We start from the raw sequence: 24,364 nt of genomic DNA, 5'->3' as shown, positions 1-24,364 counted from the left end.
TATTATTAACAAAATATCTTAGTAGTTATATTTAATATAAACACAAAATACTGTCACACATTTCAATACGTTTTTTTTAGTATTATAAAATAAATTATATAAGTGATTGCGTCTGTGGTGTGTCGTATTTTATTTTAAACCAAATAAATGAAAATTTCTTTTATGATTCAATCAAAAAATAACCGTGTATCATATGACATTAAATTTTGATTTAAACTACTAATTATTTGGTATATATCAATTATTCATATTATATATATATATATATATATTGACCCTGTAGTATTGAGGCACTTATGTTTTCATAAATAATTTTAATTTAATATATGAAATACAGCTTAGTTAATTGTTTTTGAGTTTTTGTGTAATGCTATACTTAAAATTATTATATGTCTTATAATTGTTCGTTTTATTTTAACAATAGTGATCAATCTATTCATTCAGTTCCGACTACGATTGGAAATCTATTCATTCAGTTCCGACTACGATTGGAATACGTGTAAGATGTTTCATTTTGAATGCCTTAAGCAATTAGATTTAAACATTTTAAAGGGGTTAAGTGTCCTACATATCTCGATAAGATTAAAGTCCATTATATTCATATTTAATATCGGTTACCTATCTATAACATTTCCCCTTATACATTGTATTGAAAGAATACGAAATATATCGTTCACGTGATTTAACAACCTTGATGGCACATGGTTCTGACCCGTCAACAGAGCATTCAACCGATCGAGTGCTAAGAATCGGGTGCTAAGAGTACATCAGAACGGGTCATCGTTTTTGCATAGTTTCTTACTCCTTCGTCTCATTGTTGGTCGGGTACTAAGTTATGGTAGGAGCAAGGACATAACAACGAGTTGAGAAGGAGAACTATATATTAGTGTCGGCGGGAAATAACGGCATGAATAGTCGCATGGAGGTGATTGGACATTTATTTTGAAATTTACTATTTTTGTCACTTTTTGTTTTCACATGTGCTTCTGTTTTGTGTGATAGATGGTTATTTAATTAAAAAATATCATTATAAATAATAACCAAGTTCTTTTAAGATGTTATAAATTCTTGAAGTTTTTTTTTATTATTTCTAGTAGAAGCGTAAAGAGATGAGGGACCCAAAGGTTAGTATAATTTATTAATCAGCTATACTAGTAAATGCTAAAATATGAAAAAATGTACAAAGTAAAACATACATTTTAATATAAAAAAAGAATAACCATTAAACGAACTAAATATAAATATTTTGTGGATACTAATTTAGTAATAAATATAAGTTATATTGAATTATACTCTTAATTAAAATAAGAACGATTTATTCCTCTAATATTTAGAGCTTGATACTATAATATATTTATTCATTAAACTTTTTGTTATACCATAATAGTAATCAAGTTATTATAAGTACTATAATTACTCGTTAGTTTTTTTTTTGTGTAAGTGTATACAATTATAAGCTTATTTTGATCAATTGATAAAAAAAATTACGACTTCACAAAAATTATTCTAAATTCTGACAAACCTATACATATAATTAATCCAAAATCAATAAGTATAATCCGTATAATGAGAATCCAACTATCTAAAATTAAAACAATAAAATATTCACTATTACCTATACCAAATAAAATGGAAACATGTGTATGTAAATTGTGAATGAATTTCCTTAAACATTAATTATATACTGTAAATCATGAGAGTTTCTTTAAACTTACATGATTTACAGTATATCATATAACATAAGTAATGAATCCTGTTATAATGGGTAACAAATCAATTTTAAGGGTAACTGTAACTAAATATTTATCATTTACATTTAGATAGTATTGCACATTAAATAACCTTACATACTACGTACCTAATGATTGTTTTAGGACCACATTTGTTGATGTATTAATTCGATACACTAGAGTTTGTGAAATACTTCAAATAATAAAGTAGATTTGTATGTTGCCTAATAAGTGGGTTAATTAAATTTTTACTAATTTAATGATTCGTCTAATTCTAATTCGTCCAATCTAATACTTTAAATGTATTAATTGATGACTAAATATGTTTAAAACTAATATATTTCATAAACATTTAAGATACCTAATTTAGAAATGTTTTTCAATAGGTATAAAAAAAAAAAATAGAACCTACCTTAAAAAATATATTCAATTTTCTTCAAATATTCAAAACATAACTATGTTACACTGTTCCAAAGTTTTAAAAAAAAAATATATTTCACAAAATAAGTTCAATTTAAATAAACAAGTTTTAAAAATTTATCCATCACAATGAAATTTTTAAAATCTGCCGATTATAACATTTAGGTCGTTTACGATTTTATTATGTTGAAAGAAAATAACGTAAAGTATGATCACATGAATTTATTTCTTGATTAATTAAATATTTACTATATAGTAATGAACTTTTAAGAAAAATATTTCAATTAAAATTACAAAATATACAAAATATATTGTTCAATAAACGTAAAATTATAATTTAAAATGATTACAGAATTTATATTAATAGTTAAGGTATAAACTATTTTTATATTTTTATTGAAGTTGCTGAACTTTTTATTTTAAGAATAAATTAAATGAGGGATTGAGTTAATTTATTAAAAAATTATATAATCATTTAGACATAATATCAAGAGAAAATATATTTATAAGTTTAAGTGTGCATAATATTTCATATATCTTTTTATATTTAAGTTACAAGTACTTAAATACAAGTTGGCACCTGTACAATAATTTATAATTTTTTTTATTGTTCTAAAATAAAAATTGGTAAACCAAATTAATAATAATTTTTATTCAAAATATTAAGTTAAGTTTTTAGTATTTTAGTTTCGGTTCTGTTTGTTTAAAATATTACACTCGGTTAACTGTAGACATGTGATGACTATATGTGTAACTATTATATTACACAACTGAAATTACTATAGGTTTCTGAACTTAACCAAAATTAAACATTAGTGGCTTTGAGAATTCATGGTTTAAATTTATGGAAAACAAGGTTATTTATAATATTCAGAGTTATTAGATCAGATATGGTTTTAAAATATATAGATGATTTAAATTTTAAAACAAACTTAGCGGAACTGTTATTAATCTATAATTGACCATCATTGACCTTAACTATAACTATTATCTAAATATTTCTTTTTGATTTCCATGAACGTAAAAATGGTACGGGTTGATTAAATTATTGTTATAAATAAAAAAATTAAATCAAATATTTTCAATTTACTCCACATATTATTAAACGCATAATATTAATTGGATTATCGGCAACAACTATTTTGCAATATTTTTTGTACGCACGAGTTTTATTAATTAAATATGTACTAAGTAAATAATTTATTGGCTAATTATTTATTTCAGATATTATTGTTTATTTTTGGACTATTTGTACAAACATGTTTATCAGAAAAAGTAGAAACCCCTAAACATGGCCATAATACTGATGGAAAAGATAAGAAGGTGTCAAAAAGAGATTATTATGCACCAGAATATAACCACGATAAACATAATGTAAGTGTGAACAAAAAAAATTAACTATTGATCATAATTTAATGTTTTTTTTTAATTTTATTGATAGTTTATTAAAAGTTCGCTGTATCAAAAAGTAATCATTAAAAAAAATAATTGCACTTTTCATTTTTATTTTTTATTTTTTTATTGAATCATGAATTCAAGCTTTACCAATTATAGTATTCCGATAATTACCTACCAATGTAAGTAAATCATTTTTTTTAACCTTCGTTAATTTAAAAAAAAAAAAAACTAAGAAAAAAAATGAAATTAAAGATTTTTTATTAAAATGTTTGATTTAACTTATAAATTACTGACATTTAAAAGGTCAATTCATTTAACTGATTTATAATTAAAACCTCTTCACTTGTAAGAAAAATATAGTTACAAAGAAATTGGCTTTTGACATTCTTGAGTTTTTATCAATTATCATATTATAAATAAGTCCCAAATCAATTTTTTTTTTTTTTAAAGAAAGAAATCATTGATATTGTTTAAATTTTGATAAAGTAAATAATTTACTAGTTCTCAAATCGATAATTTAGTTGATATTAAATTTGTACAACAATTGTTTTCATAATATATAATAAATCATAATAAAACAGCAGAAAATACAAATTGAGACCAATTAAAATAAATTATCCAATGAGAACAAGAAAACCGAATATTTGTAACGATCCTAGAGGAGAGTGAGAAATATTTTTAATCTTATGTAGTTACGAATGTGTAATAATAAAAAAAAAAAAAAAAAATGCTTTATTATAAATCCTACATAAAAATCTAAACTACATCATATATCTTATTTTTCATTATTACTGGACCGTTGTATATGTCAGAAAAGCCTTTACTCAAGGTCGGATTAAGGAGGGGTCTATCCTGGGCGATAACCCCGAGGCCCTCTCTAGTACCCAAGTGAAAGGAGCACAATTTTAAGCCGATACAAATTTTTTATCATAATAAAATTAGTAGTTTTATGTACATAAATTGTATATACCTATTAATTTTATAATTTTATAACGCGATTGATAATTTTTGAATTAGTTAAGAAAATGTATCTTTCTGCGAGCGTAGTGAGCAACTTTGTATAGCATTTTTAGGAGCTTAATCCGGTATTGCCTTTACTGCGATAATAATAACTGTAATATCGCCAGCTTTTTATCGTTAAACATGCGCAATGAACTTTTTCACGTGGTAAATTAGACTATACGTATAAAACACCGTTGAGTTTCATGAAAAAATTCCGAAATAAAATAATACGTGGAGTATTCAAATCAATGGGTAAATCGAAACTATCGGGTACATAACGGAACCACCAAATAGTTTATGAGACGCCTAAAAAAAAAACATTAAGGCATTTCGTCAAATTGACGATTGAAAGCGGTAGAAAGCTAATAAATCGAATGTAAACATTTCTTACTTATTACAATGATTAGTATTCATATTAACCACTTGTATGGTCCGTGGCAACCGATACCTAACAAAAATCCGGATCGATTAACTGTGATGGACGTCATGACAGTATTAGTAATTTAATTTCACGTGAATAAAAATATCTGAAAAAAAAAAAATTAAATATGGATAAAATCTTTCGGAAAGAAAAATTCAATTATTCGAAGCGAACTTGTAGTGGTAGTTGAAAGAGCGTGAAATCAGTGCTGTTTCAACATTTTGCAAAGACCGCTGTATAATTTTCGCGTATCGAAAAAATAATCGTCAAGTTGAACCATTAATGTATCATTACCGTACCTGTATAGGTATTATTAAAATTTTAAACAATTTACTTGACTACCGTCCGAACTCGTGGGCGTATTGTAAAAAGTAAAACGGAATCGATATGTGTGTACGTACAATAATACCGTACGTTAAATTATATTGTTAACGTTTAGCTATAAATCTTTTGTTGCCCTACGAACGTGTGTATCCGTTTACTTATTATTTATTATTAATTCCTAAGCGCGTTTTATCGCGTGCGTACGGGTGTCGCTTATACATTAACGGTTATGGTTATCACCAAATAAATAAATAATTATAACCCGTTTAAGCCCCTCTAGACGTTGTAGCGCGTAATCCGGCGTATAATACGATAATAATATTCAAACGGACGTGTAATGTTGTAGCGTACGTTCGTATAGGCATCCGTCGTACCACAATAACCGTTGCGCGCGGATAAATATGTATTGCACCAATAGCACGTAAAATATTTTCATACGAAAAACCGTTTGTAACAACGTTGAATTATTACCAACGGTCGTTTTTTTCGATACATTAATATGCGTTATTCAGTTACACACATTTTGTAACACACAATCGTAATATGGAATTCTGCAAAATCTATGGATTGCATAGTTTGTTAAAACGTTTTCGGTCGTTCTACGACGTCGTTATGGTCGATCCGTCCGTTTAACCGTGCTTTCAAAATAAAATTATAGCTTTCTATAAACACATACTTCTACCGAAGCTGTTTGTGTAAAATCGTTGTTGGGAATGACAATAACTCCGTTTATCTGAAGGTACATTGGCGATTCGTTAAACACAAAATATATCGACGCTTAAAAATGTTGATCGATCCTATAACACTGATGTGCAATAACTCAATCGAACAGCGGTATTAAGTGTTTACCCAGTGTACTCCAGGGCTTAGACTTTTGAAGAGCAAAGTTGTAGAAAAATTCTTACGTAGGAGTTATAAAACTAATATCGTGACGTGTGCCTACACTCGAAACGTACCGCAGTAAAACAACGTCCTGTAGCTGTTGGTTGTGCGTGTGTGTATGTTTGTATGAAAGATAAAAAGATAATACGAATAACAACAATGCGTTTGCAGCACAATAAACCATACACGTCTACATACGCGCGCGCATGGGTATATTAATAATAATGCATAATAATATTAGCCATTAGGACATGAGGTTATTGAATTAGCGCGCGTTCCACTTGACGCGATTTGCTCAGTCACACCGTCGTCACATTTCGTACGTTCTAATTTGCCGTAGACACGCAAATACAATTGTTGTATATAAATTATTGTTGTCCGTTTTTATTTACCGAGTGATCGATTTAAAGTGCCGCACGCTAATTTTTTCAATCAATTATTGATTACGTTTTCGTTGTTTTTTTTTTTTTGGCGCACACACGCCATACATTTTATAATTTTTCCTGTATTACATTTTCGGAACGAGTAGGTACCCGTAGCTCTCGCTGTAGACGTTTAATATCGGTCGTCGCGAGTGTGTGATTTATGAAATCAGTAGCCCGCAACAAAGAACGTGACACTTTTTTTTTTAATTAAAAATCATAATTCTATACATAGTTCTATATATAGTTATTATTACATCGAAATATATGGGGGAAAAAAAACATTAAAATCCCCCGTTAAAATCTATTGAAAAAATTAACTAGTATACGTCACACCCTGTGTGGAGCACGCATAGGCGTCGGGTACCGGCGTGGGGGCATAGGGGTATCTGGTGTGCCCGGGAACCCCGCGAAATGTTGCAGATGGGGCCCTGAAATTGACGTCTAAGGGTAACGGGCCCATTATTTTACTGGTGTCGCTAAAACTAAACGTACCACGATATAAAATAAAAGAATTAAAGTTACGTTTATTCGATTATCTGTACGTTATATTTGAATCGAATATGCCTACACATTTTGTCGAAACAGGGCCCATAAGTATAGTCGGCTCCCCCCCCCTCCCCGGAATTCAGGTCTGCGCACGCCTGCGGGTGCGCGTAGTACGTTATAATCCGGGAAAGCGACGGAATTCCGATGAGCAACGCGTCCGGTGTTCCGCACGTTTGTGCGATTATGTGTACTTCTACTACTATATTTTGTATTGTCCGCACAGTCGTATCCGGCTTATCGGTTCGAGTACGGCGTCCACGACCCGCAAACGGGCGACATAAAGAAGCAGTACGAGGAGCGCGACGGCGACACGGTCCGGGGCTACTACAGTCTGATGGAGCCGGACGGTTCGATCCGGTTGGTCGAGTATACGGCCGACTCGAAAAACGGTTTCCAGGCGACCGTCAAGAAGATGGGCCATTCGCACCACCCGAACTCGGTGACGTATCACATGAACGCCGCGGCCGGCCTGCACCACCAACAAGGCGACGGCGGCGGCAGCTACGCGCCCAACTACCACGGCGGCGACCACTACGATCATCAACAGCTGACGTTCGCGCCCGTCTACGGCAACGATAACGGTCATCATTATCAGCAGCAGCCGGCCGGCGACCACTACGGACCGCCGCCGCAGCCCACGTACGACGGCCACTACGAACCGCCGCACAACTTCGACAATCACTATTACCTGCAGCAGCAGAACCAGCACCAGCAGCAGCCACCGCCGCCGTCCGCTTACGACCACTACGAACCGCCGCTGGTGCCCGCGCACAACCATTACCAGCAACCGCCGCCGTCCGGTCACAGCGACCACTACGAGCGTCCCGCGGTGCCGGCGGTGCAGGAGCCGCACTACCAACCGGTAGCGGCCGGTCCGGAGACCGTGGACTTCGAACCCGGTCCGCAACCGCTGTTCGCCGGCGGACTGCCCACCGCGCACGGCGACTACGGCAGCGCGTCGCCGGAACAATACTACCCCTCGCAGCTGCAGTTCCCGGCCGCGTCGCGGGAGAACGTCTTCGACGAGTGGACGGCGCTCGGGGACGACGATCACCTGCGCTCGCATCGCGTCGACCTGGACGGTTTTCAGTTCCCGGCCGCTGTCCCGGCCCGAGGCGTGTCCGCCGAACGGCCCGAGTACCTGAGGAAGTATTTTGAACCTGATTACCGAGGAAACGCGGCCGCCCACGGTTCCTACGAGGACGACGGTGATCAGTCCAAGTAGTGTCTGTAAGCGCGCGCGTGTCCGATCTCGAGTCGACGAGTGGTTGAATAAAAAAAAAAAAAAATAATAATAATTTAAAAAAAAAATAACATTTCATACCGTACGCATGCATACACGTATACACGCACCGTTTGTCAAACGCGGCGCGTCCGTTCCGTTCGATCCGAGAAAAAATCGGTCGAACGCCGTCGGACGCGACTAGAACTCAAATATTGGGGGTGCTGAAATTGTTGAAAATAAAATAATACGGTATTTAACTGCAATTACTATTGATTATATAGATCTGAAATAAAAACAGGAGTGCCACATTTGAACTCAGAGGTGCTAAAAACCCTATTGCGCCCCCCCCCTAGTTGCGCCTATGTGGGTGACGGTACTCTGGCGTTCGTTTTCGATTAACGTTTTTTCTAGTTCGATCTCCTCCGATCTGTTCACCGCGCTTCACGAATACCGTAAAGTTCTTCGGAAATTCGATCGGTTGTCCCAAACCCGCGTATAAACCTCGTTTTTTTTTAATTTTTTTTTTTTTTTTTTATAGATGTTTCGCGTATATCCGTACATACGTAGCCATTCGGTTGTTTTCATTAAAGTTAGATTAGACTCGACCGCGGGTCGATGCGTACAACTAGTTAAAAGTTATCCGCACTAAATCGTGTAGTACACGACCTCGAACGATGCGATTTTGCCGCAACGATTATTTAAGATAATTAGAAGTCGGTTTCCGTTAAGAGATGCGAAAAAATAACCGTTGTGGTTTCGCGGTTGTTACGATACTGTGTAACGTGTGTATACGTAAAGTTTTCAATCGTCTCTATACTTTTATTACTCCAGTAAAACAGTGACAAAATTATCAGACTTGTTACAGATCAATACCTTTCGTTTTCTATTATTGGTTTCTGTACAATAAATATTATTACATACGACGACGTTTTTTTTTTTTTGCAATAAATTCATTCTTGTTTAATACAATTTTTTTCACATATACTCTTATAATATTATTATTAACACTACGGTTTCGTACTATAATATATCATAGTATGTACATTGGTATGGTTCTGTTGTACTATTGTTCTTACGATATTGTTTTTAATTTTATTATTTAAATAATATATGTTTTAGATTTCGAATACATATATAATATATTATTATGTACATATAAATGTTTACTAAAATACTTTTAGGTTTGTTACAGGATAATTGTGATTTTTTTTTTTTATTATTTTTACTGTTTTATTTTAAATACATATAATGGATATTATGTAATAAGTTTTGTTTTGTATGCACAATATTTAATACCTATTTCAACCCTATTCTTTCAGCCAGATTTTATTTTGTGGCTTCCAGATGCAATATAAAATCCTCATCGGTCACCGAGCTCATTTTCTTAAGAGTTTTTAAAATTCAGATGCAATTTAAATTTTTAAATATTATAAAATGGTAATAATAATAAATTATAATATGTAACTTTATGTTACTCACATGCATACTACCATTTAGGTCGAACACTTAAATTCGATACGAATTTAAACTTTTCCATTATTGTCTATAACATTCTTATCTATACATATTATTATAATATTATTTTATATCTTATATTATTATTATCTTTAAATATTTTATAATAATATTATTATTATTTCATAATAATGATTTAATCAATTAGGAATTAAATGCGTGGAATAAAAATAAAATTAGGGATATTTTCATAATATGAAGTATATACGTATGTATGAATAATATATTTTACGTGTACCATATAGTATTTATTATGCTGTGGTCTGCTAAAATTATAAATTTTTAAAATTGACTCTCCAGTAACTTTAAATCACCAACCCTCGTATTATTGAAGTCCTTATAATTAGTTCATCATAGTTCACGCAAATCACCGTGGTCAATGTTTTTAATAGTTGATAGTTTGTATTATGTGTACCCAAAGAATTACTAAAGCCATAGATAAAATCTATATACTTGAGTAATATCTTAAAAATCATTTGCGTATAATCTAGTAACTTGTAACTATAATACTATGATCTATAGCCGAAATATTTCTAAAAGTTCATCTACCTTCCCTATAGGTGTTTCGTTTTTAACAAGGTCACCCCCAACCATGTTATACCTCTAATCACATTAAATATTTTACTGTGCCGTTCCCAATATGACAATAATTACTGCTGTTACTTCTTAATAGTGTCGTCGGAATTCCTAATGTAATAATACTATGTCCAATTTCAATTATTATGATGATTTGTTTGTGGGATTATATATTTTTACGGACACAATAAACGTAATCAACAGTATTATTTTATTCGCAGCATGGTGTTAAAAGAAAAATTTAATTATGTTAATTTATTCGTCAATAGAATAAATTTAACTATTGAACAGTTGAATACATCAGCAGATCTATTTTCATATTAAGTGCAAATAAGATATTGAAAAACTTAATTTCATACTATGCTTTATGTGTTTCTAGAACTCATAATAAAGTTCCGTCATCAATTTAAATAACGCATCATTATACTCGGTAATATTATTCCATAATCAAACTTATCTCCAAACAATTTCCTATACTCCCATATACACGATACTTAGATCCAATAGCGGCGCCAGAATATTTTACTAGGTAAAACCAATATGGTCCTCCACCCGGCTATCAGCTTAAATGCGTAAAAAAAAAAAAATTAAAAAAGGTAGGACCATTAGAAGAGCAACAATTATGGCCTTGCAAAAATAAGATTACATTTATTAATTATAAATACAAACAATATATGACACGAATTTAGGTTGTGGGTGGTATCATCATACACTGTATAATATTACAGTACCTAGTAATCTCTATTATTTTTAATTACATATTTTCGAGTTTCTACGATTATTCTGCTTATAAAATTACCATGTTACCAATTAAATTACTAATTAAACTACTGAACCGATCGTTATGATTTTTTTTTTAAATAGAAGAGCTCATTTCGGAGAAGATTTATGGAATTTGATCGATTCTCTAAATTAATAAACAAAGGAGTTATCAATTATTATAAATAATGGCCTATTACTTAGACTTGGTAACATGGCAAGCATTCTGGGTTTCCACAATCACTACAATTCGATCCTCCCTGACCCTCCAGTCATAGGCGTGTACAGACTCTAAAAGCCGGTAGTGCCTATATATTATCATCAGCCCTTTAGTCAACCATTTTATAAATACAACACATCTAAATTATATATACCTATTTAATATCAACACACATCCTATATTATCTTACATAGTTTATAATATAATAATAGTAATAATAATAATAATAATTATAAATTATAATATAATATAGTTTAAAGTTTTTTTTTTCAATACTTTATATCATACAGGTACAAGTTAATTAAAATAAAGGATAACGAATATAATAATTATGAATGACATAAATAGAAGTTATTTAAGTATTTTATGTACTTAGAGAGACATTTGTCTATTACCCATACTATTGAACTCATCTATTACTGCATTTAAATCTACCTTTGATATCATTTCTTGTTCCGTAAAAAGTAGTAATAATGACTCCAAACGTTCTTGACCCATTGTACTGCGTAATTTGTTTTTTACAACAGTTAATTTTGAAAAAACGCATTCACATGTACAACTGGTTACAGGTATGATTGTAAACATTTTTAAAGTTTTAAAAACACAAGTATATACAGTGGAATTTCCAGAAGTTTTCAACCAATCAATCCATTCATAAACAGATTCAATAGTAGCACCATTTAGTTGCATAGCATTTTGATAATTTTTCATAAGTTTCAGTTCAGTAATTAAATCTTGCGTCAATCCACAGTACGTGTACCCGAGTAAATAAAAATAACATATTAATATGATGTACACCACTAAACGGGTAGATTACTCGCTGATTGAGATACATGAGTTTAGAATTATTATGTCATTATAAATGGAAAACCCTACGTAAGTTCTTATATTTATTTTTTAAATTTATTGAAATGTTAACATGTATACCATATTGACTCATATTTAATAATTCCGATAACAAGATATCTTTATATATCTTATATATCTTTTTATATATCTTTACTATATTATATTAGTTTATTATATATACATTTATGATCAAACTATAACCATATGCTTAACAACCGCAACATCTATAAATAACATATAAACCGCGTTATCGCGACCAGACTGAACCGATTCTCCGAACCGTCGGAAATCGGTTTGAAACGATCACAAAGGGTTGCGGTTTCGCCGATAAAACGCTAGTCTTATCCGGGCCTAAGAATATTTATGCCAAAATGTTTAGCCAAAATATGTCTATATACAATAATATATACAATCTTCATCTACAGAGTGCACATAGTGAATTTTAAAATTTTTTTCAAATTCTCTTTAAAATTGAATTTTGTAATTTAGGTAGATCAGAGGCATAGGGCGCTTCGGCCCATGAAAAATCACAGGGCGTGCCTGGGCACGCCCGGCACGCCCTGTGCGCACGCCTATGCCTCCAGCGTGTCCGACGGCCGACGGTTATGCTTATGATGCTAATAATAATATAATATAATAATAATGCTTATGTATGCGAAAATTGAATCTGAACTGTTTCAATATCTAAGAGCAAATCAAACTAGATTATGAACTGAAATTTACACTGACCTTCAAGGTGCGATGCAAGCTGACGGAAACCCAGATCAAATCGGCCAGCGAGTGATTTTACCATCTTAAATCTTTATATTAAAATTCCATCTTACTATACTTTTACTAATAATCGTTTCAATAGAAGAAAACAAGGAGAGCCAATTGTACAATACTCTGGAGTCAATAAATCCAATGTGCTCGGTCGAGTATACACTGTTCACCCAAGTAATGTTGAGTGTTATTATTTACGTATGCTTTTCCATTACGTCCGTGGACCAACTTAATTTTTAGATTTAAAAGCTGTTGATGACGTAATCCACCCTACATTTCAAAGAGCTTGCCAAGCGCTTGGTCTGTTACACGATGAAAGTCATTGGAATTTTACTCTCGAAGATGCTGCTTTATTTCAATCCGTGTCGAATCTAAGAGAACTTTTTGTTACTAATAATTTTATTACTAATAAATTGTTACCGATAGCATTTTGCCACATTACTAATTTAACAGAACTGTGGGAAAATCACAAACATAATATGTCATTAGATATTTTGCAGCAAGAAAGGCGTCGTTCTGGAAATCGCGATTTAGGTGTCACTCCATATATTTTGAATAAAACTTTAATATTAATAGAAAATGATCTGAAAATATCCGGAAATAAGCTGTCTGATTTTAACATAGAATAACCTTTACGAACTGATGATAATGATAATAATTTTCTTAAAGATAGGGCTTATATTGCAGAAACTTCTTATGAATATGATATACTTCCAAATTACAATCAAGAGAATGAGCCGAAGTTAACAAACGATCAGTAAGTTGTTTATAATACTATTTTCCAAAGCATATTGCAAGATATTGGAGAATTATTTTTTCTTGATGCTCCTGGTGGAACTGGCAAGATCTTCATGCTGAATCTCTTGCTTGCAAAGTTACGTGCACAGAGAATAATTTCATTAGCAGTCGCTTCTTCTGGGATAGCAGCAACATTATTATAAAATGGCAAGACAGCACAATCCACTTTCAAATTACCTTTGGATCTTCAGACTACCAAACGCCCAATTTGTAGTGTGAAGAAACAAAGTTCAGCTATCTATTTATATATATATATATATATATATATATATATATATATATATATATAAATATACAGGTAGGTAACGAATTTAACACACAGTTTGAAATATATAAGAGGTCAGATTTTTAATGGGCAATGAAGTGCACGGGTTCAGCTAGTATAATAATATGTATCAAATATAGTAAAAATGCAAAATCTTAAAAATGACTTATTAATTTATTAAACTTGACTTCACAGAATACAATCTTAAATAACTATTCACTAATTATATTGCAAATATAAAGTAAAAAATTATATTCTTTTTTTTTTCTTGTGTTTCTTTGATTTTGTTTTTGAACTTTTGTCTGAACTGGAACTCTAAAATCAATGTTATTTAATTAATTAATTTAATTAATTTTTAGCTATCAATTACACTTATAGTTTAAAAAAATTACATTGGATGAAGAAGTTGATAAATGTCTTTTTCTTTCTTTTTTTTTTTTTTGACTCACTAGACTTTTTCTTTTTTTTCTTTTTTGTACTACTTTTTATTGATAAAGTATCATTTTTAACTAGAACATCAGATTTTGATTGAACAGGAGCAATATTAATCTCATCCTCTTCTGGTAAAAGTTCATATACTTTTCCAGATGTTCCCTAAATGTATGCATGTAAATATATATATATATTAAATTATTATTATTATTATAGTAAATGTTATTTATAGTTAAAATCTTTATTATTCTCAGTAAAAATAGTAAGAATATATTTTAAAGCATTTAAAAATGAAAATGTAAATGTAAATTAAATATGTGAACAGCATATCATACTTTAAAACAGTCTTTAGCTAAATGTCCACCAGTTCCACATCTAACACACTTGGTATTATACACAGCATCTAATTGGATTGTTCTTTTGCCCTTAATATTAGGTTGAGATTTTCTTCTTTGTTCATCTTGGCTAAAAATTTAAATTAAATATTATAGTTTTAAGTATTAAATTTAGTAACTTCCATCTTCTAACTCACAACATCTGAACACCATTAGGATCTAAATCTCTACCATTACCTTGATCGACTAATTTCATAGACAAAGAAATTTTTCCATCATCCTACAAAATATTGTTTAAGTTATTTAAAAAAAATTGTACTTTATACATAATATAAATATGTTTACAGTTCCAATAACTTTTGCCCAGATTTTGTCTCCTTTAGATAAAACTTCTGTGGCATCATCTACAGATACTCTAGACAGTTGAGTACGGTGTACCAAACCCTGTTGCTTATTTCCTGGTATTCTAATGAATGCCCCATAGTTTTGGACAGATGCAACCTAAAAATATTATACAAAATATAATATATATATTTTTAATTTCTAATTATATTTAATTTAAAGAAAAGAAGTAAGAGTTTTGTAAAACGAAGCAAGAGGAATAAACGTTGATGAATATCATATAAAAGTACTAGGTTTTGCAGACAATCTTAACATCATAGGAGACTCATTGGATGATACAGTGAAAGCTACTGAAGAATTAGAACACGCAGCAAAACGAATAGGGCTACATATAAATGCACACATTTAACAAAGCAGAGAGAGCATTTTTCGCTTTGTTAAAGTTTTTTAAGTCTAAATTATTTTCAAAACGAACAAAAATAAGACTTTATACATCAATCATAAGACAAATACTAACATATGGTTGTGAAATATGGACTACTACAAATATAACAGAACGTCGATTAAAGACTTTTGAAAATAAAATATGGAGAAAGATATGCAGCCCGGTAAGGTACACAAGGACAAGTTAGTGACGTAGGAAGTACAATCAAGAACTGAAGGAAGAATTAAAAATAGTATCAATTAATGGGTTCATTAAGAGTCAAAGGATACAGTGGATAGGACATGTCATGAGGCGAAATACTGATACAGTAACTAAAATAGTACTAAATTAGAAACTAGAAGGGAAAAGGCCACAAGGTCGTCCTCTGAAAAGATGGAAGGATGTTGTAGAAAAGGATATGGAAGACCTTGGTGTACAGGATTGGAGGGAGATTGTGCAGGATCGTGATAAATGGAATGATTTGGTGATGGCAGCAAAAAATCTTGGAGAGTTATGAAAACCAGAAAAAGAAGAAAGAAGAATTATATTTAATTTAATAATGAACAATGTACTAAAATCGAAGTGTAAATAGTAAAATTCTATATTTCTTATATATATTTATTAGAATTATAAACATATATTTATATAAATATACATATACACATGTATTTATATAATCAGATTGTCAATTGCAATTATAGATAAATAAAACAAAAACTGCTGTAAAAATGATTGAAACGTTTAAAAGATTGAATGCATAATTTTAAAACAATTGAGTTAATTAGTTAAATATTATAATTAAAACTATCAAAAGATAATTTTGTAATATATATGTAAAGCATTAGGTACATTAAAACTGATAATTCTAGGAAAAAAAATTTGATTTAAATATCTACACTCACTTCACCTATAAATATATCATTTAAATTTACAGACATAATTTTGAAGTAGAAATGTTGAAAAAGTTTATATCAAGAACCTAAATTTGTTTACATTTTTAAAAATTTTCATTATTTGTTATAACGAGCTGTAGTTAAAAAAATAGGTAAACAACGTTATCAGTAATAATCCAACAGTTTTATACTACCTTACAGTGTGCTCCATAGACATAAAAAGCATATAAGTATTATTACTCTATGATATAAAGATCTTTTATATGTCTATGGTGCGCTCATAGATTAAAGTCTTAATGTTTACAACCGTGGTTCAACATTTCTATTGTCTTTACATAGATAAGAAAACTTCTGTAGTTTAATGATAACTAACTAACTTATGACCATGATAAACTGATAAAAATAATTTTTTACGCAGAATTTATATTTCATTGTTTAATTTTATTTGTCTTGTTATTCCTTTGTTGCGCGAAGTTTGGCTCTTGACAAAATCATTATGACTGTACTTATGTATTGTTAAGTTTCAAGTTCAAAATCGATGTATGCGTTATTATTATTATTAAATTACGCGGGAACTATTGCCAACAAAATACTATGAGTGTACAACCAAAAATGCATCTGTAAGGTAAATATTATTCGTTTGCTCAATGATAATAATATTCACAATCACTTTTACTCGTGATGTGTGTAACCATGAACGTATATAATTAAAAATACTGCGTAATTATATTATTGCACATTAATAAATAAAATTATACTTTTTCTACACTTTCATTATTTTAGAGATGTCTTGTCAATGGATGACAACTCGTTTGGCCATTCTGGCCGTTTAAAGAATCAACATAAGTTACCTGCTATAATGACCCCAGTTAATACGATTTCGACTCACAGTGATTTCAGTTTACCAGACGTTACACTTACATCACAATTTACCTCATTAAAACTAACTCCTGATTACAATGACAGTGATGAAGAAGGTGATGGTCATTGCCATAGCTTTTTACTTCTTGATGAGAAAGAAAGACTGAAGGTATGGTCATAATGTTTTCCTACTTTAGCGAAAATTTTAACTGATAATCTAGCTTATTAATAGTTATTAAAACAAGTAATTAATTATATTTTAATTGTTATTATTAGGAATATTTAATTATTTTATTAATTTTAAATAAATTATATATATATATATATAGATATTTAATAATACTTTGTTATTGATTTATTAAAGGTTTTTAATAATTTTAAAGAATTTTAAGATAAATTTATTAAGTTAATTATTGATCTCATTTGATCATTTGATCTTTCTGTAACATAATTTACTCTAATATTTATTTATGATTTTTCAAGGTATCTAATGTTGAATTATTTGTTAAACACCTCACGGGATACAAAAGTAACAATTCTGTAAAAGTAATTTCAATATTTGGAAATACAGGAGATGGAAAGTCATACACTTTGAACCAATGTTTTTTTAGAGGCACAGAAGTATTTCGTACATCTTCTGTACAAAAAGCATGTACAGTTGGAGTTTGGGCAGCTTATGACCCATTCTTGAATGTTATTTGTTTAGACACTGAAGGATTTTCAGGATCAGCAGTTCATAATAAACAAAGAACAAGGCTATTACTCAAGGTAAATATCAGTTTAGGAACATTTATAGTAAATTAGAGTAGTTCAATCTTTAATTTCAATTATTTTATGCAAATCTATTATTATTACCAGTGAAACTTACAGAGTATCCTAGACTCCAAATAATAAAATCAAAAATATATCTATTTGTGTAGTTTTAGTTATACAGTTAATATTTTTACTAGGTTTTGGCTGTATCAGATATAGTTATATATAGAGTTAAAGGTGAACGATTGCAAGATGACATGTTTAGCTTTCTTGGATCAGCATCTAAGTCTTACATAAAACATTTTCAAAAAGCCCTACATACTGTCTGTAATAGATCAATAAATCCAATTAAATGTGCTGATTCTTTACAAGGACCAACATTATGTATATTTCATGAAACAAGAAATACTGAACCTTTAGGATGTTGTATGTTATATATTTATTGTTTAACCTTTACAAAATACTGATATTTATGTATTTCAAAGATAATGGTAAAGATGTCTCAGAACAAATAAGAGATCGGTTTCATGAGTTGCAGCTTGATGTTGATGGATTTGAGTCCCTTCGTTATGTAGGGATTCAAACTACCATTCCCCCTACAGATTTTGATTCAATAAGAGATGTACTTAATGAAGAAATTACAAGGAACTGTAATCGACCACAAAGATCTCCTCAAATTGTTTATCTTACATTAAAGGTAAGGTAGTGTAGTGTTTACCAATTTAATTACATTAAAATTTTTGTTGATACATGATGTTTTTTTTTAGGCCTTAAATGACAAATTTACTGGTGAAATTAAGACTTTAGTTGAACCACTTTTTCCAGACCAACATCTAACTTGTCCTATCATATGTCAATCTTGTGAACAACGGTGTACAAATAGTGTTGGTCATTTAAAAGATAACATTCCCCATTTTAACAATTCCAAATGCAGGTATTTGTAATATAATTCATATTTTAGATTATATATATTTTATATCAATTTGATACCATCCATTATTTTGATTCATAATTAAGTTATATACTAAAAATAAAAAATATAATACAGTAGAATCGATATAAAAAAAATCTTTTTAAAATATTGTTTTATTCATTGGATTTATAAATTTTTATATATTGTATTATAGGTTTCAGTCTCAGTTTGAAAATTCAGTTTATATATGTAAAGTTTGTGCAGATAATGGAACACCTGTTGTTGTCACGTACAAGTACCCTAACGATACCCAAAATTCTTGGATTAAATATGCTTTGTCCGGGTAAATATTCCTCCAATTATATTTATATTAAATAAGTAGAGATTTATTGTTTTACTGGTTTTTATTAGTTTTATGACAATTTCTTATAAATGTTTAAAGCATAAAAAAAAACTACTACTAAATAATATTAACAAATTATCATGAAATTTAGGTATACCATTGATTGTCCAAAATGTGGAGTAATATATCGTAGTAAACAATACTGGTATGGAAATAATGATCCAGAAAAATCTGCAGTTTATACAGAAACAAAACATATCTGGCCTGGTGTAAGATTTCATATTTTTGAATACAATTTGATTAAAATAATTCTTATGAGCAACAAAAAAATTTAATTTGTAAAATGACTAATACAATTGTGAAATGAGGAATGTATTAGTTTTAATGATATATTTTATTGTCAGTGTTTACCCACACTTTCGACCAAGAATGCTCATCACTAATTCAAAATTAAGAGATAATAAATTGATATTAGTTGGTACTTTTGAGGGGTTATTTTTTTAAATATTTCAACAGTTTTCTAAATAATTAAGAAAATAGATAAAAAAAAAAATGCATAAAAACATGTAAACAATAATAAGTATTTAGTTCAAAATATTACATTTTTTAGTTTCAAAATATTTTAATGAAGTTTTTACTGTTTAAAGGCACTTACAAATGTTTGATTTTATTGGGTTTAACTTACCTTATTAAGACATTTTAGTTTTACTATATAATTTTATTTTGTATTATATATAATATTTAACCCAGTGGCGTATATAGGGGTGGGGTGCCTAGTGGGCTACAACCCCTCCTCCTCAAAATGTTTTAAAAAATTTAAAAATTATTTTAAACATATGTTATATTTTAATGGTGCTTTATGCTTTTTTAGAATTTGCGTCTAACATTAAATCGTTTAGAGACATTCTGTAAATGAAATGTAGATAAGTACCTCCTATGTTTTGTTAGGAATTCTTAGATAGCAGTGGTAATTTAACTCTGTCCATAGTAGCCCCTCCCGAAAATATTTTCTGTATATGCCACTGATTCAACCATCTTTGCAATTTTAGTTTAACATATTCAACCTCTTTTACTCATAACCATTTTTTTTGAAAATGGCGGTACATTGACTTCATATTAATAAGACCTTTAATAGTAATTCCATTCACCTGGAGTTTTATCCTTTTTTTTTTATAATGAACTTATGGTATATATTACATTGAACTTTAAATAAGAAATTGTTATTTCCAATATATTTCCAATTCCAATCTTTATAAGTAGAAACTAGGAATTGAAAGAATTTGAAAATATATTTTTAACTACCAACATCAGTGAAAAGTGTTGAATGCTTAACTGTATTTAAATCATAAAGTCTGTATAATTTTTTTCTTTTTTTTTACATGTTAAATATTTGTAAAATGTATTAATTATTCTTATAGTTATTTTATTACACTATTTATGATAAATTTAAAACATAAAAATTAAATATTTATCTAAAAGCAAATCTCAGTAACAAATTTAAAATATATTATTTTAGAGGACCTACTTCTTTTACTGAATTTAAACTAAAGTTAAGTTAGTGAATTTTAGGCTACTTATAAACAGCGATTGTTATTAAAAATACTATAAAAATATTTTTGGTGTATATTCTGTGAAGTTTTTTAAATTGGATTGTTTGTTTTATATTTTGTACATAGGTAATTATGATTTTTTTTAATTGGGTAGTTCAAAGAATTTGTATATTTTGGAAAATGTTTAACTATTTCTTTGTTCTTAAAAAATTAAGAAGTAAATTTTAGTGTGATTTTTTATAGATTTACTTTATGATGCAGTGAAACATTTATATTTATTTATTTAGATGGATTTACCTTCATCATCTAGCATGAATCCTGCTAGAAAAGTATTAGATGGAGTAACTTACATTTCTGAAACAGTTGCTAGTGTAAGTTATGAACCTTCCCGTTTATTATCTTCTTGGGTTGCCGATCAATTTGCACCAAAATATTGGAAATCTAATGCTGAAATAAAGGTAAATTGTAAAAAGAAAAGAGTTAAAAATAAATATATATTTTTATATAATATGAATTTAACTATATGAATTTTATTATTATCAATACTAATGTTAATGAAATTTATTTTTAAGTATAAATACATTTTTATATATGTTATTAATTTGTTTTCAGGAATGTGTTGTTTGTAAATTACAATTTTCTTCAACCTCAATTAAACACCATTGTCGAGCATGTGGTGAAGGAGTTTGTGATGAATGTTCTAAACGTACTATGTGTGTTCCAGAAAGAGGATGGAATACACCTGTCCGTGTATGCAATTTTTGTTACAAAAGATCTGGTTTGTATAATTTATATCAGAATGATAAATAAAAATAATTTTATATTATATATTTGTTTGTATTTTTTAGGAAGCATAAGTAGTAACTGTTCTGATTCTTCTAGTCGGGGAGACGAAAGTGAAGTTGGAGCTAGAAAATTTAGTGAAGCTGTTGTTCAAACATTATCTTCTGTTGCTTCAGTTTTAGAATATCCAAAAAGTAATTAAAATAATAACTTTTTTTTTTTGTATCATCTAGTAATTTTTTATTGTTCATGACTTTAGATCTTATTAAAGATACAGCTAGGCCATCTTATTGGGTACCTGATAGTGAAGCATTGGATTGTTTTATATGTAAAACAGAATTTGGATCAACATTAATATTGCACCATTGTCGTGGTTGTGGCCATGGAGTTTGCTCTAGTTGTTCTAGCCATCGAAAACCAGTTCCACACAGAGGCTGGCCAAACCCTGTTCGAGTGTGTGATTTGTGTTCAAATCAAGACGCATAATACATGAAAATACTTTATTTCACTGATTTTTATAACCATTATATAATTAAAAAGTATAAATATCCTGAAAGGTATTCCATACTGAATAGTTACAACCTATTGACAACTTGATAAATTGATTGCCATTTGGGTTATTGTTATTATTCTTTGAGAATTTATTATAAAATTTTCTCATTTTTTTTTATTATTGCCAAAAATAAATATACAAATTACTGTGATAGGTATTATTTAAGCTAGTCCTAAGTGGTTTCCTTGATTTCTTGGTGGTTCTATTAGTTATATTAATTATTATGATAGCTCCATTATAAAAATTTTGTATTAATTATCTCATATTATTATTTGTTTTATTTGATTAAATACTTATGTTTAAACCAAGTCATTGACTTATCTTTTTTATAATATTTTATTTATAATATTCTAAAAGTCTGTGTTCAACAAACCTTTAAAAACTTAGATTATTGTTATAAATTATAATTAGTTGTATATTATTAAATCTTATGAATTACCAATTTTATTATTTGAATAATTTTGTACAATATTAATGAATTTAACAAATTTTAATTTATTTAATATTTTTTGTTATAACCTTTAAAATTTTAAATTATGTACGAAATCATTAGACTTTTTTTAACTAATGATATATAAATTTGTTTTTTGTTTTACAAGTGGGACTGATAATTGAGTTATCTGATATAATATAATATACTATAGAGTTCAGAATTTTAGCAAACAATAATTCTTTCAAAATTATAAAATTTCCTTTGAGACGATTAATATAAACCATTTATTTAAATTAGTTTATTACTTTTCTTACAATTAATTCAATATTTAAAAAATAAAATAAAATTTAACTCATTTAAGCAATTGAGCTGGTTGTTTTCAAAATGATGAATTATGTTATAAATATATACCATATACCATGTGGAATGAACAGATATTGTTTTTTATCTCATTACAACTGGTTTTTTTTTTTTATATCATTGAAGTTATTTTTTTACAGTAAATATATGATATTACTGCCAATAAAAATGAATTTATCATTTTTTATAAATGATATGGATTTGTGGTACTGTGTCAAGTGTGATATAAATATTGTTGACTTTTACAGTTAGTATTGATTTCCTATAATCAATTGATTAGCAAAGTGTAATAATATGCATTTTTGTAAATGATTTTACAATTATTATTTTACATTCCCATGGATATTCTGAATACTATTATACAATCTATGCATAATGGAAGTATTGGATTGACCAATAAATGATCAACTCAAACATAAAGTCATTTTTTTTTTTTTAGGAAGAAATGAATAAAATTGATCATATATACAAGTGAAAATATTTTTTAATGAAATTGATGTAAGGCATTTTCATATTATGTAATTAGGTAATTACCTATATCAGACAGTGTTATTGTTGCAATGATATATTAGTTCAATATTTTTTTTTAAATAATAATTTCTAAAATTAATCAACATTATTACATAGATTGTTATATTAAGTATAAAACAATAATAGGTACTTCATAATTATTTGAACATAATATGTTGTATTGCTGTATTGATGTAAATAGTAAATAATAATGGTGAAAAAACAAACTGTAATGAATAGAGTAATAGAAATTTATACTATAGACATGATCTATTATAGCTTCAAAATATTCATTAAAAATAAATGTATCTTAAACAATAAAACTATTAAATGTTAAATTGTAACCTATATTAACATCACTATGTGGTTATAGAACAGTGAATCTAAAAAAATGTACCTATCTCATTATTTTACATTTATGATGTAATTAGCGATCCGCATGGGTTTTATATGAATCTGCAATAAAAAAAAATTGGTGAATTATTTCTAATTAATTAGATTAAGATGAATTTAGGTAATTATTACTAAATTCGTTAAAATTTTGGAGAAGGGGTTAAATACTTAAACCCCTTTAGGCACCTCAACATAGTGCTATTGCTGTACAGCACCTACATAGGTAAATAATATTATAGTACAGTTTATACAGTATTATAGCAGATAAAATAATTAATATAAGAATTTCATAGAGAACTTTCAGGTTATGATTAGACATCTTTATAGCTACCCCTTTAGAGACTTTGTATTGAATTACCATAGGTAGTA

At 29.1% G+C, this 24,364-nt stretch overlaps 3 protein-coding genes across 3 annotated transcripts; 2 read left to right on the top strand and 1 right to left on the bottom strand.

Moving 5' to 3' along the window:
- Nucleotides 1-935: 935 nt before the first annotated feature.
- On the top strand, nt 936-9,434 carry LOC112693945. Its single transcript, XM_025569225.1, has 3 exons — nt 936-1,124; nt 3,375-3,524; nt 7,372-9,434. Exons 1-3 carry the CDS (start codon nt 1,110-1,112, stop codon nt 8,371-8,373), a joined length of 1,167 nt encoding a protein of 388 aa, XP_025425010.1. The 5' UTR covers nt 936-1,109; the 3' UTR covers nt 8,374-9,434.
- Nucleotides 9,435-14,272: 4,838 nt separating this feature from the next.
- LOC112693936 (nucleolar protein of 40 kDa-like) lies at nt 14,273-16,713 on the bottom strand. Its single transcript, XM_025569212.1, has 6 exons — nt 16,553-16,713; nt 15,230-15,385; nt 15,082-15,164; nt 14,885-15,014; nt 14,510-14,711; nt 14,273-14,432 (listed from the first exon to the last, which is right to left on the bottom strand). Coding segments are annotated over exons 1-6 (609 nt in total). The 5' UTR covers nt 16,589-16,713; the 3' UTR covers nt 14,273-14,430.
- Nucleotides 16,714-16,945: 232 nt separating this feature from the next.
- Nucleotides 16,946-22,302, top strand: LOC112693935 (zinc finger FYVE domain-containing protein 1-like). Its single transcript, XM_025569211.1, has 12 exons — nt 16,946-17,168; nt 17,327-17,573; nt 17,888-18,172; nt 18,355-18,583; nt 18,643-18,854; nt 18,925-19,091; nt 19,285-19,413; nt 19,565-19,682; nt 21,251-21,421; nt 21,576-21,741; nt 21,812-21,940; nt 22,006-22,302. The coding sequence occupies exons 2-12, from the start codon at nt 17,340-17,342 to the stop codon at nt 22,230-22,232; spliced, it is 2,067 nt and encodes a 688-aa protein (XP_025424996.1). The 5' UTR covers nt 16,946-17,168; nt 17,327-17,339; the 3' UTR covers nt 22,233-22,302.
- The last annotated feature ends 2,062 nt before the right edge of the window (nt 22,303-24,364 follow it).

Source organism: Sipha flava, unplaced genomic scaffold (genome assembly GCF_003268045.1).
Source record: "Sipha flava isolate LNK unplaced genomic scaffold, YSA_version1 120_pilon_pilon, whole genome shotgun sequence".
Taxonomy (NCBI): domain Eukaryota; kingdom Metazoa; phylum Arthropoda; class Insecta; order Hemiptera; family Aphididae; genus Sipha; species Sipha flava.
Note: the sequence above shows the minus strand (reverse complement) of the source record. Positions and strands in the feature narration are given on the sequence as shown.

What these genes read in the sequence shown, in the direction of transcription:
- LOC112693945 (XM_025569225.1), top strand. An exon ending in ATAACCACGATAAACATAAT is followed by an intron (nt 3,525 to 7,371) that starts GTAAGTGTGAAC and finishes TTGTCCGCACAG; the next exon opens with TCGTATCCGGCTTATCGGTT.
- LOC112693935 (XM_025569211.1), top strand. Translation starts at nt 17,340, where the DNA reads ATGGATGACAACTCGTTTGGCCATTCTGGCCGTTTAAAGAATCAACAT. An exon ending in GAACAAGGCTATTACTCAAG is followed by an intron (nt 18,173 to 18,354) that starts GTAAATATCAGT and finishes TATTTTTACTAG; the next exon opens with GTTTTGGCTGTATCAGATAT. An exon ending in TTGTTTATCTTACATTAAAG is followed by an intron (nt 18,855 to 18,924) that starts GTAAGGTAGTGT and finishes GTTTTTTTTTAG; the next exon opens with GCCTTAAATGACAAATTTAC.
- LOC112693936 (XM_025569212.1), bottom strand. Translation starts at nt 16,588, where the DNA reads ATGTCTGTAAATTTAAATGATATATTTATAGGTGAA. An exon ending in ATGATATATTTATAGGTGAA is followed by an intron (nt 15,386 to 16,552) that starts GTGAGTGTAGAT and finishes TAATATTTTTAG; the next exon opens with GTTGCATCTGTCCAAAACTA. An exon ending in CCTAATGGTGTTCAGATGTT is followed by an intron (nt 15,015 to 15,081) that starts GTGAGTTAGAAG and finishes TTAAATTTTTAG; the next exon opens with CCAAGATGAACAAAGAAGAA.